The sequence below is a fragment of the Phacochoerus africanus genome, chromosome 15 (assembly GCF_016906955.1).
Source record: "Phacochoerus africanus isolate WHEZ1 chromosome 15, ROS_Pafr_v1, whole genome shotgun sequence".
In the NCBI taxonomy this organism is placed as follows: domain Eukaryota; kingdom Metazoa; phylum Chordata; class Mammalia; order Artiodactyla; family Suidae; genus Phacochoerus; species Phacochoerus africanus.
In genome coordinates this window covers 96,712,272-96,733,179 of record NC_062558.1, presented here as the reverse complement: position 1 = coordinate 96,733,179, position 20,908 = coordinate 96,712,272, and the positions used below count along the sequence as shown (strand labels likewise).

At 34.9% G+C, this 20,908-nt stretch overlaps 1 protein-coding gene across 7 annotated transcripts in view; it reads right to left on the bottom strand.

Moving 5' to 3' along the window:
- PCDH15 (protocadherin related 15) overlaps window positions 1–20,908 on the bottom strand; it is a 734,454-nt gene that overhangs the window by 304,244 nt on the left and 409,302 nt on the right. For all 7 annotated transcript variants that reach the window (XM_047760762.1, XM_047760764.1, XM_047760769.1 and 4 more), the window contains one exon: window positions 4,386–4,592. In XM_047760762.1, the coding sequence (XP_047616718.1) occupies window positions 4,386–4,592 (207 nt within the window). The remainder of the gene's footprint in view (window positions 1–4,385; window positions 4,593–20,908) is intronic.

The following is a 20,908-nucleotide window of genomic DNA, read 5'->3' as shown; positions in this document are numbered from 1 at the left end:
TCATGCTTGATGCTTTATCTCCATTTCTGTTAGCAACACCTGTATGAGGTGACAGTTCTTTATCCCTATGCTGATTAATTTCATTAATTCTGACATTTAAAACCTACTGGAATTTACCCTGCAGTAAAATTCTTGACTGCAAATTGAAAGGGCCTTGAAATTTCCTTTTGTTAATTCAGATCTTAAAACAATCTAGCAATGAATTATATTTTACTTTTTAAAAATAAATAGCACTTGACCTGAAAAAAAAATAGGATTCAGAAAGACATAAATTAATCTTCAAACATATCAATCACTAATCAAAAGATTTAGTCTGTGTACTGTCAAATGGAAGATATAAAGAATAAAGGTTAAGTTCCTAGAATGTTGGTTTCAATCAAATAAAATGAAGCACTTTCTGGGAGTTAGTTTTTCAACCATGGAATGGACCATATTGTGACACAGTTAATTCAATATCATTAGAATAGATGTTTTCGTCAGATATCTTCATTCTTTTATTCATGCCTGAACATATTAGCTCATTAAACAATTACTAGAACTTACTAAGTTCTGGGAACTGTGTTAGACAGTCAAGATACAAAAATTATTAAGATCTAGGACCTATCCCAAGGGATTTAAACTCAATGAGGGAGAAGGACATATATAGTGATATAAGGTTAACTTTAAAGAAATGTACCAAAAAGAGACATGCAATTCAACTGAAAGAATGCATAATCTAGAAATGAATCTTAAATGAGGGGATGTAGGAGCTGAATTCCAAACTCTGAGCATAAGTTAACCAAGCCAGCTTGTGGAATGAAAGATGAAATTGCAAAAAAGAAAATATAGCAAAGGTAATTAGACAGCGGTTTGGCATAACACAAGAAACTACAAGTAGTCGCTAAATGTTATAGATGAAACAGAAATTTCAGAAAATGAAGCTGCATAAATGTTCAGGTATCAAATAACAGAAATCCATGTACATGAGCTTAAAATTTCTTCTGCAGGGAGAGGTATATTGGAAGTATATACTTCATGGAAGTATATTAGGCAGAAGTGTGATATAGTCAGATTGAGTTTTTGAATAAATAACTCTAGTTGGCTGAGTGAAAGATAGATTTGAGCAAGAAAAAATGGAAGAAAGGACATCAGGAATCAATTCTAATAAAAGATGAGTAGGTTGTAAGAATAGAGAGAAAAAAGAGTCAAGAAAGATGCAGATGACAAAACAGGGAGAATTTGAAGATTTATTCATTATCACAAGTAAACAAAAATCAAGGACAACTCCTAGGTTTTCAGCTTGAATGGTGCTATGAAGTATAACATCAATTCCTGAAGAATGGACTTCCAGATAACGTTTCACATAGTATAGGAAGTTGGATTAAACTGTTTAATATTCTTTGGACTTAAAGTATAGATATATATAACTTGTATGCAGTATTTTAGAAAATTTTGTCACTAGAGATTAGACATACTTGTTCACTCTCTAGGTACCTAAAGACAATCACTCATTGCAGGTACTACTGAAAAGTAAATGGATCTAAATGATGAACAAGTGGCCAGATACGCATTGTTGAATTACTTGACATGTCTACAAAACATATCAATTATTCTACTCAATTTACATGGCATCTTCTAAAGGAGCTTTTCTCTCCCTCCCCATTCCCACCAGCCCCAAGTGAAGGAGCAGACCAAGGCAGCAGTGACTGAACCATGTATCTTTTTGGATCATAGGCATTTGAACAAAAGGTAGCAACTGTCAAGTATAAGGCTCACAGTGCTTTACAGCTGTCATGTGGTAGATTCACAGTCAAACCTGGATCTATCTAACTCTAAAGCACAAAGTGCTCTCTCCACCCCAACTCAGCAGTAAGTCGCACTATCTTTTACAAAGTCCCTTAGAATATAATTTTAACATCTGTTCATTTCGAAGTGAATGACAATCCAGTAAAATAAGAAAGTACACAACCAAGCATAGGATTTAGTATGCAACCAGTAAATAATATAAATGCACCAAGAAAGTACAAATACATACATTTTGTTATTACGGAAAGAGTAAAACAACATTTTGTCATCAGGATTTAACTTGTGCTAACCACTGTGTTCAGGAAGGTTTGGCTTAAACTACTACAAATTTCCAAATTGACTAGTCACTGATTAAAGGATGATTATAGATTCAAATTAAGAAATGAGGTAAAATCCACACCAAAATTTGTGGGATATCACCAGGCCTTCAAAATATATTAGCTTAGCCTGGATAAAACTTATTAAGGTTGCTCTGTGAATTTTCTGGTGAGTATTCACTAAATGACCTGTGACTTATGAAACCCATTTAATTTTATGGGGTCCATACACTCTTATCTGGGATGAGATATTGTGTATGTATATGCACTTTTCTAGGGAGATATTCTAGGCATTAACAGCTGTTGTCAGAGTAACACTGCAGTCAGACTATATAAAATAGAAAGGGTCTTTCTAGACTAGTGATTAAAATAAATGTTTTTATTTCCCATAGACCTTGGCTGAAGGTCCAACTCCATCATTTATTAACTCTGTGATCAGAGTAAGGCATTTAAAATTGCTTAAATAACCCCTTCCGCAATATGCAAAACTGCATCTTTTATGTTTGCTGTGAGATTTAAGGAAATTAATGCAAGATAAAGCAGTTACTATATGGTCTGACAGGTGTTAAGAACTCAATGTAAGTCAGCTATCGTTTAAAACATGGCAAAAGAAGAGGGGAGATTAAGAAGAACAAAAAAGACAGGATGAGAAAAGAGAAGAATGTAGAGAAAGATATAGAGTAAAATAAAATATCTGCTGAGAAGTGGAGCACACCCAAGGGTCATCACAGCCTCTACTAAGTGTTACAAAATTTTCCAGAAAGGAGAAAAAGATCTGGAAGTGCTCTTGCAATTTACTAAACAAGATTTGGGGGACATTCTAGGGCTGTCCTGTCCAATTAGTGACATGTGACCATTCACATTCAAAATAATTACACAAAATGTTAAAACTGTATTTTCAGTCTAGTTACATTTCATGTGCTCTATAGCCACATATCGTTAGTGGCTACCTATTCTGTACCTATTGGACAGCATAGGTACAGAATAATTCTATCATCACAGAAAATTTTATCAGACACTACTGAAATGGGAAAAATTGCTGAATCATGACTTTTAAAGCTGCAAGTGCCAGAGTTCCCGTCGTGGCGCAGTGGTTAACGAATCCGACGAGGAACCATGAAGTTGCAGGTTCGGTCCCTGCCCTTGCTCGGTGGGTTAATGATCCAGCGTTGCCGTGAGCTGTGGTGTAGGTTGCAGACGCGGCTCGGTCCCGCGTTGCTGTGGCTCTGGCGTAGGCAGGTGGCTACAGCACTGATTAGACCCCCAGCCTGGGAACCTCCATATGCCGTGGGAGCAGCCCACGAAATAGCAAAAAAAAAAAAAAAAAAAAAAAAGCTGCAAGTGCCATTTTTTTTTTAAAAGATATTTTGGGAAATACTGTGGTAGGTAAGAGAATAAAAGGAAAATCTTTAGGAATTAGTATAGTTCTGGGGGATATTGTAACCTAAAAATAGGAACTCAGCAGGACTTTTCTGCAGTCACACAGAGAATGTCAGGCTCCATTCTTTCCCACCACTAATGGGATTTCTCCTTGATGTCAGCAGACTCAGTTACAATGGCTTCAGAGTCATCTCCACTTCTTTAATTCCTGATGCCAAAGTCTTCCAGCTCCAATTTTGTTTTCCTTTCATTTCCTGGGAGGACTCTGACTGGACTGGTAAAGATTTTCTGTCCACTTCCTGTAGCAATCATTCTAGCTAAGGAGGGAAAATACTCTGACCTGCCTGTCTTGATGGTTTCCCATTCCTTTAGCTAGTGTCAGTATCAGAAAAAAAGAGGACAATGATACATTGAGTGGAAGAGTATTAGTTCAACACAGTCACTAGTGGAAGTGCGGGTGGCTCAACTGCCCCAAAAGGTGTTTTCTTTAATAACATACTATCATAAAATTTCCCCAAATCACAGTCTAGAACGGCCTTCATGATATTTTTATATTTATTGAGCAATGCCATTCTTTTTCCCTATCTGTAATTATATAGTTTTTAACTCATATTAATTAAAAAGATTGCCCTGGTACTTTAGCAAACTGCAAGTGAAACATTCATTTTCTTCCTTATACTGAATATCTGTAAACTGAAAAAGAACAGTTGCTGATTCAAATTTACTTTTAAAAAAATAATATTCTTGATAATGAAATTGAAATTACCACACCAAGACTCTCACTTGCACTTTTTTTCTCTATTCCATAGTTCATGTAACCATGTCTTCATAATGTCTCCTATTGGCATAAATATACCAAGAGATGTGTTAAGAAAACAAGAGCACAATTTATATTTAACTTACATCTTCTATGTCCTTGTCGAGAGCTACAATTCTTAGAGGGGTGGTCAAATTTAGACTGTCGGAAATAGTTGCTCCCACTGGGGCAGATTCCAGAATATAGCCTTGATAACTGGGCATTGTGAAATATGGGCTCTGATTGTTCTCATCCAGTATTTCAATATGTAGACTGGCAAAAGCAGGAAGAGGGTGGCCATTGTCCTGTTCGGCCTAAAAAAGAATAAAATAATATTAACACTTGATATGTTATAGGGTCCTTTAGGAGTGTCATTTCTCATACTATATATAAGAATTCTTTTTGAACTGGTACCATTCCAGAAAGAAGAACTGCTTTAAAATTGAAGGACCCTTGGAAAACACAAGGAAATGAAAGTCCAAAGATGCTTTACCAATTTTTGCTTTCCTGTCCTCAAACCCATTGCATATTTTTAAAAAAAATCACTGTAATAAACTTTGTATCTGTCATTGCATATTATAAGAAATCACAGTGTTTAAATACAGTTAGAAAATTAAGTGAAGACACTGAGTTAATGCTGATAAAACGTTTCAATAAAAGACAGAAAAAGATTCATAACTCAAATAACATACTGTATTTATTATCATCCCTTTCATCTCTTCTCATTCCACACTAATAATTAATTCCCCAAATAATTCATAATTCTACATAAAATTAATAGATTAAGGCTACATTTGTTGCTCATGGAAAGCCCTCAAAAGAATCCTATATGGGACAGAGATGATTTCAATAAGATATTTTTAGTAGCAATGGAAATTTAAATATTACTGAGGCATAAATATGCTATTCAAGTAAAATTAATATTCCCATATTAGGGATATGTTTTCATTCTTGCTTTTTTTCTCCTATTCATTTTTAAAAATTGATGACAACTTATTTTTCCAATAAATTGTCTTAGGAAATTTCCACACAGTCATGTTATGAATAGGTGAACACCAACTCTTAACACTAAATATTGACTTTCTGTTTTTTAAAAATTCATCTTACTATATAGCAATGCAAAATTTTTATTTAAAGGAAGATTTTATCTCAAGTGACTTCTAGAAAATCTCCTCCAAAATTTGGAAAAAAATAATCAGTATAATTCTATAGTATATACATTTATATATAATACATATTTTTTGAAATAAATTCAAATTCTCCCATAATTTTTATTGATATATTTCCCCTATTGTTGCAATAGTTATATTTTGAAATCAACTAAAAGTTAAATATTTTATTTTAAATCCTGAAGTGCTTTCCTAGATAAAACAATATTTGGCCATGAACATTTATAAGCAATTCAGATAGATATCTTTGGTTGTTCAATACTGGGCCTCTAGAAGATAATTTTTCACCTTTTTCTAGTTGTAATTTAGCATTTTTCATCAATTGAAAGGGTAGGTGACAAACCATAGTGATATTTAATAATACCAGTGAGTGTGCACCAAGAAAATTCACTTCATATTAATACTAAAAATATTTTGAAATATCACTTATGCTAATTACTACATTGAAATTATTATAATTACTACATTGAAATTATTATAATTAATACATCGTGAAATCATGTTATATAAAGTGTTGATTTAGAAGAAATACTTTGTTTTTTAATATTTGATAACTTTCAATATATTAGATTTCCTTTATAATGTTATGGAATTTGTTTTATGTATTTACATTTTCATCTGAAAGCAGATTGCCAGAGTGGTTCATGGCAGAAAATATTTCTGAGTCTCTGCTCTGCATTAAAGACAATAGTGCTGGAATAATATGTAGCCTTTTCTGGAACTTTGTATCCTTCGCTCATAACTATATGTGCTCCTGACACCATCAGGACGGATAAACTCTTTTTGCATCCAGCAGTTGTGATTAATTTGCGCTGAGACATGAATAATCTAGGAGTCCCCTCTGTGACACACAGCAGGCTTTCTGTACACAGCTGACCCGGGTCAGAGGTACAATCCATGACTAAAAAACATCACCTTTACACTGTTTGAAACTAATTGGTCCATATGGGGTTCCAACCCAGTGACCTTGATCTGATTGAACCAGGATCAGTTCATACACGCAAGTCATTCTGAGCAGAACTTTTTCTCTCTCCCTTTATTTTGTACTTAATTATTCTTAAAGTCATTATGTTATATCCTGGACATACTAATAATGTTATGAAAAGTCACAAATTTTATAATTTGTCCCCTTCCCCCAATAAACACACACAATTTATGGATGGTGACGGGAAAAGAAAAATCAAATTGTACAGCAATGAAAGAAGCTTTTGTTTTACATTCAGCTCATATGTTGTTAATTTTTACTGCCAGCTGTGAAGCCGGGAAAACATGTATTATTTGCATGATGGAAACAAAATGATCCAACGAAAAGAAAAAGAAAACTCAAATTAGATCTATGGAAACAACGGATTTCCCCGTATCTTTAAAGATAACATATAAAGGCCCTGTCTGTTATTCCCCTAACATTATTTTTTAATATGACTAATATTGTTAGATTGCTACTACATATTTTGTCCTTTTAGGGGTGTTTTGGATGTGCTAACCATATATCTGCCTCCAAAGCCCACATACCATTTTTCTTTTTTTCTTTTCTTTTTAAGGCCTCACCTGGGGCACATGAAGTTCCCAGGCCTAGAGACTGAACCAGAACTGCAGCCGCCAGCCTACTCCATAGCCACAGCAACACTGGATCTGAGCAACATCTGTGACCTATGCCAGAAACCCCAGATCCTTAACCTATTGAATGATACCAGGGATCAAACCGGCATCCTCATGGACACTATGTCGGGTTCTTAACCTGCTGAGGCATAAGAGGAACTTCCAAAGTCCAAATTCTTAACCTCTATGCTATTTTGACCCCCTAAATGTGAAAACATATATTTTTGTGTTGATGCAAAAACAAAAAGGTTACTTTTATGTTTAAGGCCATACCACATGTAACAGGCAGAGTAGGGCCCAAACTCAGGTTTCTGATTTATGAGAGGCTATGTAGGGAAATTCACCACATGTTTCTCTAACTTAGAGAACATAAATGAACATCCAAATGCAAGGCCGATGGGATAAATTAGTGGCAGAAAAGACTATTAATAAGGTGGATACCCCAGATTGAATTAGAGTTAAAATATGACACTTAAATTAATACTATTATACTTTCCTCTTTAGAGGGCTCATGCAAGAAATCTTTCATCCAGTCCTCTCTTCGATGTAATATAAATAGGAATTCTCAAAGGTCTTTTTCTGTTCCCCTGTAATCACTATTGAATGCCATGAGAAGCTTAAAAAAAAATCAGGTCAAATGAAATAAGGTGCTATTTGAAAAAATCATCAAATCCCATAAGATAACCTTATTTAGATCTACAAAGTCTGTAGTTAAAGTTAAACATTATATTTAAAAGCCAGGTTTTGCTTGGAGAATTTCTGGGCATGAGTCCCATTTTTAGAAATGAGACCAAAGTAAAATTAAAGTGAAAAGACCGGAAGTATAAAAAACATACTGTTTAGTTACTTTGGAGAACAAAACATTAAAAGAGACAAACTACTCCATTTTCAATATTAAAACCAGAAAATATTAATAATTTTTTAGCTCTCTGAACAAGAGGAAAGACAATACGGGATAACTTTCATCCTATTGGCTGGTGGCAAGCAATTTAATAAACTCCAGGATCTCAATACCTTCAAGTAAGATATAATAATTTAGGGGTAAAAAAGAAGAAAAGAAAATGGGAAAGACTGTCAAGATTTAAATCAATTCTAGGGAAGAAAAAAATAAATCATTTTTCCTGGAAAGTCAGGAATTACTTGCTATGCATCTAAAGTGTCCACTTTTTGAATTGTATCTGTTCACTTTTGCCTATCCTTTCATTCCAATTTTTCTAAGCCCACCTCATTCAAGCTTTTGCCGTCACCACTCAAATTTAGCCATTTTTAAAATCACCAGTGACACTTATATTACTAAAAGCAATGCTTTTTCTTAGTCCATACCTTAACCTACCTTTTGCATCTCTTTTCTTTGTCTTTTTTTTTTTTTTGTCATTTTTTAGGGCTGCACCCACAGCATATGGAGGTTCCCAGGTTAGGGGTCTAATATGGAGGTTCCCAGGTTAAGGGTCTAATCAGAGCTGTAGCTGCCCGTCTATGCCACAACAACAGCAACGCCAGATCTGAGCTGCATCTGCGACCTACACCACAGCTCACTGCAACGCCAGACCCTTAACTCACTGAGTGAGGCCAGGGATTGAACCTGTAACCTCATGGTTCCTAGTCAGATTTGTTTCTGCTGCGCCATGACAGGAACTCCTGCCTTTAAAGCATTGATCTTTTTAAGACTCTCTTAGTTTTCTAAAACAATCTCTCTTAATTTTCTTCCCATACTATCCATTTCTTCTCATTCTCATTTTCTAGTTTCTCCCTTTTTCCCCCAACTAAAAATGGGGGTGGCCTTCAGATCAGATCACGGTCATCTTCTCTTCTTCATACTTACTTCCTTGATGATCTTGTCTAATCTCATGGTTTTAAAAATGTCCTTAATGTCATGACTCCCAATGCCTATCTCCAGTCAGGACCTCTGAAGTCCAGAATCTACACCAACTGTTTATATAATAACTATGCTTAAGTGATAACTACAACTACAGTGACTGTAGGGTTACTATTTAATTATATGACAATAATATATAGTTGTTTAATTATTACAGTTTTTATTTAACTATAATAGTTATTAGTAACTTTAAAATAATTTTTATTAGCTACCCAGTAGCTAATAAGCATTTTAAATGTAACCTCTGCAAAAATGGAATTCTCATCTCCTTCCTCACAAAACTATTCCACAGTCTTTTTAATAGTAGCACAATTCTTTCCATTGCTCAGGCCAAGAACCTTGGGGTCACCTTTAATCCTTGGTTCTTTTCACACTTCAGATCTAATCTTTAAGGAAATTTTATTGCATATAACTTAAAAATGTATGCAGGACCTACTTCTTACCTTTCCCACCGTGGATACGCCAGTAAGTACCAACCTACCATCATCTGCCCCCTGAATGATTTAAAATTCTCCATCAGCTTCTACCCTTGCCAATAGCCCATTTACACAATTGTAGCCAAGTGACATTGTTAGATAATAGTCAGCTCAAGTCACTTCGCTCATTAAAACCCCTCAAACATTTTCAGTTTGCCTCAGGCCTGCAGGATCTGATTTCTTACTGCTTTCATCACATATCATTTACTCTCTTTCTCACTAAATATGCTCTGACCATACCATCTTTATGCTGTTCTACTAAAAATCGGACATATTCTTGCCTCACAACATTTGCACTGGCTGTTTCTCTACCTCAAATGCTAGTCTCACAGATACCCAAATGAATCACATATCTTTTTCCATATGGCCTACATTGACCACCTCATTTAAATTATATTCCCAGCACTGGAATTCCCAGTGTAGTTTGCTATTTTTATACCACTTAACATCTAAAATATTTCAAAATCTGTTTATGTATTTAATTTGTAATCACAATCATTCCGCTAGGATATAACTTTCAAAGATTAGGAATGTGCCACTATTTTGTTCATGTTTATTTCCAGGGTTTAATTATAGTAGCTAACATTGAGTGGGCCATCAATAAACAATGAATAAATTAATACACTTTTTTGGTAAGGAAGTCACATATTATTGCAACAGCAAACAATGTTGTAATAAAAAGGAGGCTTAGCAGAGTAATGTTTATCTTCTAGTCTATATGAAACTAACTTCTCAACACCTGTTAAGTCATTTACTCTCCCTTAATCACAGTAAAATGACAACTTACAAGACATCGTATTAATCATGTGAGAACTACGACACCATATATTCAAAATACTTATAAAAATGCCCTCCCTTGCTCAATAACAGTGAGTTGCATTACTGTTACTAAAAATGGTTTATGGAGTTCCTGTCATGGCGCAGTGGAAATAAATCCAACTAGGAACCACAAGGTTGCAGGTTCAAACAGTGGGTCAAGGATCTGGCATTGCTGTGAGCTGTGGTGTACTCACAGATGTGGCTCAGATCCTGTGTTGCTGTGGCTCTGGTGTAGGACTGAGGCTACAGCTCCAATTAGACCCCTAGCCTGGGAACCTCCATATGCCACAGGTGTGGCCCTAAAAAAAAAAGCAAAAAAATTTAAAAATTAAAAAAAAAGGTTTTGAGGAGTTCTCACTGTGGCTCAGTGGAAACGAATCTGATTAGCATCCATGAGGACATAAGTTCAATCCCTGGCTTTCCTCAGTGGGTTAAAGATCTGACGTTGCCATGATCTGTTGTATAGGTCACAGACACAGCTTGGATCCCTCACTGCTATGTATATGGTGTAGGCCAGTGGCTACAGCTCAGATTCAACCCTTAGCCTGGGAACTTCCATATGCTACAGGGGCAGCCCTAAAAAGCAAAAAATTAAAAAAATAAAAAATAAAAATGGTTTAGAGAAAATCTGTTGCTTGGAGTGACAGGGAAAACATATAAATTTTAAAAAAAATTAATAATTTTAGTTTCTATATTCTCATCTGATAATATGTAATTTATTGATTTTATACTCCAAGAAATACTCCATGTCAGCAAACTTTAGAAGAAAAAAAAATCTTGTATTAATGTAATGAATTTTATTTTTATATTAAAATGTAAATTAAACTTTACAACTAAAAAGTTAAGATAAAACCATATTTTAATCCTGATAATTCTGATAATTTTGCATTGTTCCTATATTTATAATATTGAAAAAGAAAAATGAGGTTATATTGTAAAGTAAATGCCCTTGCTCTACACTCCTATAAACCTAACACTTTATTGTAACTAGTGTCTGAGCAGCATTCTCCACTAGACCTTTAAATTCTACTAGAGGGTAGACACTATAAATTTGTCTGTTTCATTCATTGTTAAATGTTTCATCAGTTTTTGGTACATAGAAGAATTCAAAAATATACTTCTTGATAAATTTTGAGTATTTTCCATTTCAATAGGCTATGTCCACCTTTAATATACATTAAATATTTTCTACAAATAAAATGAATGTGCCATGATTTTAATCCCCATTTGGTAGATACTTATTGAAGGTTTGGTGGTGGAACATAAAATGAACCAGGGATGAATTTTTGTGAATATATAACATGGACACTTCAAGTTATAAGAATGCTGCCTTTGGGAGTTCCTGTTGTGGCTCAGCGGAATACTAACCCAAGTAATTTCCATGAGGATGCAGGTTTAATCCTTGGCCTTACTCAGTGGGTTAAGGATCCAGTGTTGCCTTCAGTGGTGGTGTGGGTCACAGATGTGGCTTGGATCTGGCATTGCTGTGGCTGTGGTCGGCAACTGCAGCTCCATTTTAACCCCTACCCTGGGAACTTCCATAAACCACAGGTGTGGCCCTAAAAAGCAAAAAACAAAAACAAACAAAAAAAGTTGGCTTTGTGAAGGTTAAAGATTTTTCATATTTGGCCAAGCTTACCTAGAGATAAATATTACTGATGTACATTCCTGCCAGTCACATAAAAAGGGCCATACTCTATCTTCCTCACTCACCAATTGTGAGATTGTTCCTTCTCAATAGGAATGAGTGCTATGAATAGGTAATCTGCAATCTTGCAGAATGTATCATGCATTTCCATACAATACTTATATAAGGAAGCCAATATATTTTTAGATATGGGGGCTGTTTTTAAATGGACAATGGTTTAAACAAAGATGTTTGCACTGATTTACTTTGTTTTTCACTTAACACATGATTTAGACATCTTTTCTCATCAAACTGAAACAAATTGATTATTTTAGCAAGGTTCTGACTGAGTGCATTCTTACAGCGCATTAACACCTTTATTTACCAATTTTCTTCTTGCCTATCTCTCTTATTAAACTATAAGCCTTTAATCTCTAGTTGTTAGGACCTGCTTGACCCATTTTTCACAAATATTAGAAACTTTAGGAAGAAAGGGGGAGAAGGGGGGAGGGAGAGGAAGGGAGGAGAGAAGGAAGGAACAAAGTATGGATGAAAGGAGTGGGGGAGGAAAACCAATGGCAAGCCATTTCCCTATATGTCAAAAGTAAATGACAGGTAACTTTCAAAAATCATGGAAAACGCTCAGGGCAGTGGTTCTGAAACTTTAGCATGCATAACAATCTGTAGGAAAGCCTATTATAAAGTGGATTCCCACACTCTACCCACAAATATTTTGGTTCATATATCTGGATAGGGACAAGACATCCCCACTTTCCTCAAACTTCTGAAGTGGTTATAATGTGAATATTTGGAGAGACATCCTTCTAGGTCTGGCTACTTTATGCTTGGGCTATTCCCAAACTCGATTTCTAGAAAATCTTTCTTTGTAGTCTTATTGGTTAACAAAGATGACCAGTAAGACTCCTGGATTATACTGTATATCTCCAAAAAACATTGGTGCTATACCAGCAGACCTAGTTAGCTTCTGGTAATTGATGTTACATATAATTATCAACTATGCAGGTTGAGTGCCACCAAAATTTTTTTATGACTGTTGCATAACAAAGTTTTGCATGCATATAAATGTGAATATTCTACACATAATAAATTTAGTCTCAGTTACTGTTCACATGTCCAGATCAAATCCTCTTGATATTTCATTGTTCTTAAATAATTGAAATTTAATTATTTATTTATATATATACACACACATATATATATATTTCTGATGAAGGTTGCTCTTAAATGAAAGATTTTTCCATGTTTCCTAGGAAAACCTAAGTGAGAACATTGACAAAACCTTCCATCCAGTTCTCCACTTGGTAACACTAGTACAGTCTTTGACTAGGTTAGCTGATTAAGTTTGGGTTTTGAGATCTAGGGACATTCATTTCTCTATATGGACCTCTAAATTTTATCTCCCATTTCATTAAACCCCAATGAAAATAAGCCTGAAAGTTTTAGTGCGTGATGAAATAGTACTATGGGGAAATCTTTATGTACTTTTTATATAAATTTTAAGTGCAGTCCCTTGAAAACTGTATTTTTTTATTTCAAAAAACTAAGTAAATAAATAAAAGGATGCACAATTCACTGTATCCTAAAGCAGATGGTTTGGTAGTAACAATACTGTCATGAGTAGAGGCATCAATTTTTTACTTCACTTTCTTGATTATTTTAAAATAAAAAAGGAGGAGTTCCCGTCGTGGCGCAGTGGTTAACGAATCCGACTAGGAACCATGAGGTTGCGGGTTCGACCCTTGCCCTTGCTCAGTGGGTTAACCATCCGGTGTTGCCGTGAGCTGTGGTGTAGGTTGCAGACGCGGCTCAGATCCCGCGTTGCTGTGGCTCTGGCTTAGGCCGGCGGCTACAGCTCCGATTCGACCCCTAGCCTGGGAACCTCCATATGTTGCAGAAGCCGCCCGAAGAAATAGCAAAAAAAAAAAAAAAAAAAAAAAAAAGATAAAATAAGAAAGGAACAGTACATTGAAAAAAGGGCAAAGAGAAGAGACTTTGATACTGACAATGTTTTTAGTATCTAGTCAGTGTATATATTACATATAACTAATATACACTGGAAATGGATAGTAAAAAAACAAAACAGTAGTAAAATATTAGTGTTACCAGTGATTGTGAAAAAATAGAATATAAGGCTACAGTGTAACTCAAATTGCTCTTTTACTTCCAACCATTTCTTGGACACCATACCCCTTGCTCTCATCTTCCTCTTAAGCAAAGCCTTCAATATGCAAAGAATGAACTTTCTCAAGTTTGTCTCTCCTAGCAAAGTACAGGCTGTTTATTTACTTTCATAGAGGCTGACTGAAAAACTGGCAGGTCTTTCATCTTCCCAGAGTTTACACAGATCTCTTTAGCCTTTTAATTCTGATTCTAAATTCAACTCTCAGTAGAAAATAAAAGAGTGTTTGTTTTGGACAATTTGGCCAGAGGGCTAAATATATACTTCCAAGTCTCTCTTTCTGATTAGAAATTACATTCATTTAACATTTTTCCTAATCATTTTAGATTAAAATATATTTAAGCTTTTGAACAATTTATTTTATTTATTAGCATTAACAATATTATTAGTTTATAACTTTCAAATAGCCAAACATTTAGAAACATTTGTCTTGGGATTCAGACAGGAATTTCTGGGACTCTTACCTAAAATGAAATGTTTATAAGTTGTTTAAAAATTGTCTTGTGCAATGACAATACATTGTTATTGAGTTCTTTAACAAATGAGAAGTGTGATTGTGAAACATACAAGTTAGTCACAGTAAAAACAGAACAAAAATAATGGGAAATGCATAAAACTCTTAAGATTCTAATTAAAAATATAATGCATTAATCTATTTATAAAAATTAAAGACAGACAAAAGTAATCTATACTGTTAAGGTCATATAACGGGAGTTCTTGGATGTTATGTTATGTTATGTTATGTGAGGAGTTATGACTAAAAGAGAATGACGGGGTATCTGGGATGTTTGTATTTTTTAATGTATCTGGATGCTGCACTTTATGAAAACTCATCAAAGTGTACACTTTCTTGTCTGTAAGTAGCATTTCAATTAAGTGTTGCTAAAAAAATGCTATGAACTTGCTCTCCCAAAATGTGCATACAGGCTCCCCCTCCCTCCACACCACTGTTAACTGGTAACTAGTACTGGCCACTCAAGTCCAAAGGGCACAATTCAATAAAGGCTGATCTAGGAAGTAACTTGTAAAACAAACACTGTTAAGATACTGAAGCATTACAGGTTCTTGCATGTTCAAATATATCTATTTATTAAAGGCAGACCCCCAAATTAGGTTCACTCTTTCATGTATTTTTCACTAGTCTTTCTCAAACACCGAGGTTTCAAAAACCCTGCTCCTTTTCTGAGGCCTTAATATCATGGAGGTAACTGTCAAGGTAGATTCCTGGAGGCTCAGTCAAGACCTTTGATATGTATTTATTTGTTTGTTTCCTTAATTATTATTCTCTTTTTACCCTGTCTCACCCCAAGTGATTGGTTGGTGCTGAAGTTTTAGTGCCCTAAAAATCACCTGGGCATCTTGATTCAGTGGGCAGAGCCCTAAAATCCACCTTTCAGAAACAGGCACATCACATGACCTCAGTCTATCCAATCAGTAGCCCCTTGAGAATCAACTGGGTCTAGCATTTTGGCTCCTCTCATACCAGCCTGTAGGCAGCTATTACATTCAAAAAAAGCCTTGGTGGAAAAGCTTATGCCAATTTGTTCTAGCCTCTGAACACAAGTGACTGTTACTCTTTTTAACCTTTAAGTAAAGCTTCAAATTTCAGTTTGTACCTGAGGGTTGAAAATGAATGTGGAGGAACCTCACTTATAGAAAAGGGTTTTCCTTGGGATCCTGCTCAGATCACTAAAATGCTATAAGGGCTTGGGGTTGAAGCTCCAGTAACTGTAAATGTTATATTTCCCTTTTATATACACATATTTTTCTTTCAGAAAGCCTTAGGGAGAGATGGCTATAAAGCCTGTATTCCCTGGATCAAACATCACATTAATATTACCAAAAATTAATAATTAAAAATAAGTTCATCCCATTGCTTCTTGACCCTTTTAATACAATTATATTGCTTTAAAACCTACAAAAACTTCCTTTATTTAACTTTACTATTCTAAAAATTAAATGGTACATAAGGAGTCTGACAAGGAAGACTATTTATGAAAATTACTAAAAATATTTGAGAACTTTCAAAACATACAATAATTTATTAGATTAAACATAAAGAGGAGTTCCTGTCATGGTGCAGTGGTTAACAAATCCGACTAGGAACCATGAGGTTGAGGGTTCGATCCCTGCCCTTGCTCAGTAGGTTAATGATCCGGCATTGCCGTGAGCTGTGGTGTAGGTTGCATAAGAAGTTTTGGATCCCGCATTGCTGTGGCTCTGGCATAGGCTGGTGGCTACAGCTCTGATTTGACCCCTAGCCTGGGAACCTCCATATGCCATGGGAGCAGCCCAATAAATGGCAAAAAGACAAAAAAAGAAAGAAAGAAAGAAAGAAAGAATTGTTTTGTATATTATACCACTGATTCAGTTGTAATGTCACAAATATAGCAAAATAGTGCATTTTGTTTTGGAAATAACTACATTTTCTGTTTGACAAAAAAGGTATTTTTACTAGACAAACTATAAAGAACACACACCCAAAAGGGATTTATAATATGACAAAAAATTAATATTGACACAGTTCCCAAATGGAAAGTATTTTTAAAGTTAAGTATATCTTATCTTCATTTGATGTAAGAACATGCCTACTTGGTTTATAATTTATTACAATGAAAACATGAATTCTTGGAGCTTCTATATACCTTTCAATGATAAAAATCTTTCTGCTTGTTTTGAGTTTGAGTTTGGGATAAGAACTAATACTTGAAGGACCAAAGGGATGTTGAGTGATTTAAAGAAGAAAACCCCAGTTGCTGTGAGGAATGTCACAGATTCAGAAAACTCCCACTAAGCACAGATATACCAGACTATTTGGCTGGTGGCTTGAACAAGGGAATAATCTTGACTCTAAATAGCACAGCCAGCTAGAGATAAAATTGTGATAATGATGGAGCAGTAACTTTTTTCAGGAGTACTTCTAATCTGTGCTGTACCCCCCTTATTTTGCCCTGCCTTTGGCTTCCCCAACCAGCAAAGGTCTACACTGAATTCTGATTCCTTTCCTACAGAGTACTCTTTCCACTAGGAAAAAGGTCTCTTAATGGTGCCTTACATGAACTGGCTAACTGGAATAGCCTATCCTGGGATATTTGAATTTCCAAAATTCATCCAAAAAAAAAACAAACCACCTCTAAGTGGGTTATTTTTCAGAGCTTGCAAGGTAATGACTGTGGGTGTTGAATGTTTCTCCTATGTATCACGTGGTTCTTGAGAAAAACTAGTGAGAAGACCTGTTTAGCTTTCAAGTTTTTAGGTATAGTTTTTTAATTTCATTTTCTATGCAACAACCAAGAAACTTATGAAGAAAGATTACTTGGGGACAGTCATGTAGGAAGGTTAAGGTAGTTTATGCATGTGAAGGGGTGTGCAGTGGGGAGATATGGCACAGATGTTCAGAGTCTGGCATCTGTTTGAACATTTTGTAAGAGTTAGACTTGCTGGTGTACTCTTACAATGACCTTTGCAGACAAGAGGGCCTTGCCAAAATCAAGGGGCTGTGACAAGAATAGATAAATTACTTTCCTTCTTCCAAGCAGTCACAGGTCACCTTTCCAAGAAGGAAAGAGGCCAAGTAAAATATCATCTCTATGTATCTTTTGTCAGCTTGCATATTTGGCCAGCCACTACATTCAAATGTTATATCCTACCTCTGTTCTAACTATCCCGGCTGGATGAATAACAATATGAGAGAAGAGGACATAGTATAATCTTGTATTAATTTCCATAATTGACATAATAGTCAATTAATTTAGCCTAGTACTTAGAATTGTTAGAAATGTGGATAACTAAGAATCAATAAAAGGATACAGTGTTCTTTTTGAGAAAACAAAAATAATGTTTTATGTGACAATCTACATTTTTAAAAAACAACGTAAACTTAAAATAAAAGATGACCATCTAGCAAATGTATCCAATATGTCAATGGATTTCTGAAACTGAATTATTCACCATGGAGGGATTGTTATTTCATTACTGATAAGAACTAATGTCTTAAACTTCTGAAGACTAAAGTACCCTAAAATGTATAAAGGACTTTCACTTCCTAAAGTATAGGTTTTGCTATTGGGCAGAGGAAGTGAGCTTATTTTTCACTTAACTGCTGAGCTAAGATGTGGGATATATGTGCGTTTCATTCTTTCAAAAGGAATCCATAAAAATAGGGAGAAGCACACATGGCTAGAAAATTTCTAGAATTATGAAAACATATCATCCATAGAATTTGTCTTTCTTCTTGTGGCTGGACAACATCAGCTCTGATTTTTTTTTTTTTCTCTTATCCTAAACATGGCTTAGGGAAGTGTACTATTCAATCTTTCCCTAAGGGAACATCTAAAGCCTTTCTTTTCTTATTTTTTTTTCTCTCTCTCTTTCTCTCTCACTCTCTTCTAATAAACTGACAATACTCACACCACAGCAGAAAGATGGTAAATTATATTTCAAAAGCTCCTTAACAGATATGATGAATTTTGATAGTTCTTTCATTTTCATGACTGATATCATACTTTTTATTCTGAGAAGAGATGACTGATGATCTGTGACTTACTACTACATCTGTCTGCTCCTAATACCTGGTATTTTAAATTAACAAATTTCTCTGTAATTGCCCAGTAGCCTGAAGGCAGTATGGGACACCATGCGCTCTTTTTTGTTTGTTTTAGCAATATCTCATTCACAGCATGCGGAGATGAGCAAGATGCATGGAAAAGAGGCTAAGATCTGAGAAATCACTTGTGTAAGAAGATGGGCCATGAAAATGAAAACTAGAGAATTGCAGTGGCCATGGAGATTTGGGGAGGCATGCAAGAGAAATTCCAGGCTTATCTGGATAGGACATGAAAAGTGACTGGATAGGGATATTTCGGTGCTGATGGCTCAGAGGAACAGAAATCTTCTAGCTTGGCTGATTATAATATTATTATTTGAAAGATGACAAGGTTTTAAAAGGATGTATATAGTTTCCTACATTTTTAATTTGATACAACTGCGTAACACTAGAAGTGGTTATCCAGCTAGTAAATGGAAGTGTGGATGTGGAAATCAGAAGGGAAATATCTCTAAAAGCATAATTTCCATGCTTGTGTCTTCTGTGAAGCACTGCTTTCATACATTTCCATCTCTTCAACACAAACAAAATGTCAGACACCTAATAAGCACTCAGAAAGGATTTGGCAAAATTAAAACCTAGCAAATGTCATATGACTTAAAAATGCTAAACTCCTGTGAAGTAAAGTATAACTGATATCATTATTTAAGTAGAGACCAAATATTTTCTAAGGTTGTGGCACTAGACCTTCATATGTAGGATGAAGTGTTGTAGTCACTGCTCTTTTAGGCCTCAATCATTTCTTGCATGCTGTTGTCCTGTGACTCTCAAATTCCTAAAGCAAAGTAACTTGCCAGGAGACATGGAATATCAGCACTGATATTTAAGCCCGCCAGTTTCAATTCAGTGGTTCATCATTTGTGTAAAAATGTATATCTTTTCTTTAGAAGAAGTTTTGTTTGTTTAGTTGTTTAAATACCTTCATAAATAGCTTTAAAATGTGCCTTAATATAGGTCTAGCCTTTTTTCCAGGAATTGGATTTATTTGAGTAGTTCACTGCAGATTTATTCTGAGCAGAGATACAGGATAAAATTATATCAAATACATACATTTTCAAGTATATATATTTAAACACAATGAAGATGTGTTAACCAAATCTAGCAGCCTTAAAAGATCTGCTGTGCTAGGGAGAAAAATTTTGTAAGAAATATCTATTGAGCACTTTCTGTGCACTGTACCTGGATGGGGTGGAAGCTTGGGGCACAATATGAAGAAAAATATTACAATCTGCCCTCCTATAAAGGTCAGGAGAAAATAAACAAGCAAATTTAATATAGAATGATCAAAGCCACCAGAAGGACAAGCAGGATACAAGGAGGGGCTTCCAATCAGTGCCTTTCCACAGGAACTATCTATGTTCTTAGCATCTGAAACACCAAGGAAATTTCAGTGTGAATTAGACTGTTGATAAAAAAGGGAGGAATGATTCAGGAAGAAAGCAAAATGCCTGGAGGCTAGAAAGAGCATGGTGAGTTTAGGGCAGTGCAAATGGTTCATTATAGCTGGCACCTTAAAGTATGCAGAGGGACTGGTGAGAGCTTAGGGTTAATTATGCTATTTTATGTGGAAGAAAAAGAAGTTAAAGATCATCTTTCTAGGCAGTATAAGTAGGTCAATAAATAACAACATGAAAATCAGAGAGACCATGAGAGCAAGATATTTGCAATATCATTGTGACCCTTGCTATTTGTTGTTAAAGAGATTTATATAAAAAAGTTTAAAAAGTTATGTTTGAGCAACTGAGAAACAGTGACATTAAAAATTTATCCATTTAATCCTTGTGTTAGATTCACAGAGTATAAATATATCAGCTAATAATATTTTTTTAATACTGTACTTAGAACAATGAAGGTGAAAGTTCTGGACATTGTTCAAGATATTCCATGCATGAACTAATTCGCTATCATCTAGAATCTAAAATATGCTTTCATATTTCTATCTCATAGTTGTTTTTTCCTGTCTAACTGTGGTCATCACATTACTTTTCATCCAACTGGGATGTTTCTGAGAGAGAAAAAAATGTTATGAATAAGTATATAAGGACAATAGGCATAAATATGAACTACTCTGGGCAAACCCAGGACTGCATATGATTCTTATTCAAAATGTGTATTTCATTTTAAAGTATGCTTAAATGATGGCAATTATTTAATTTGGAATAGTGTTTTGAAATGGAACATCTTTTTCTCTTTTTTTCAGTTTTTAAAGTTTTAGGTATAGCTGATTAACAATATCGTAATAACTTCTGCTGTACAAC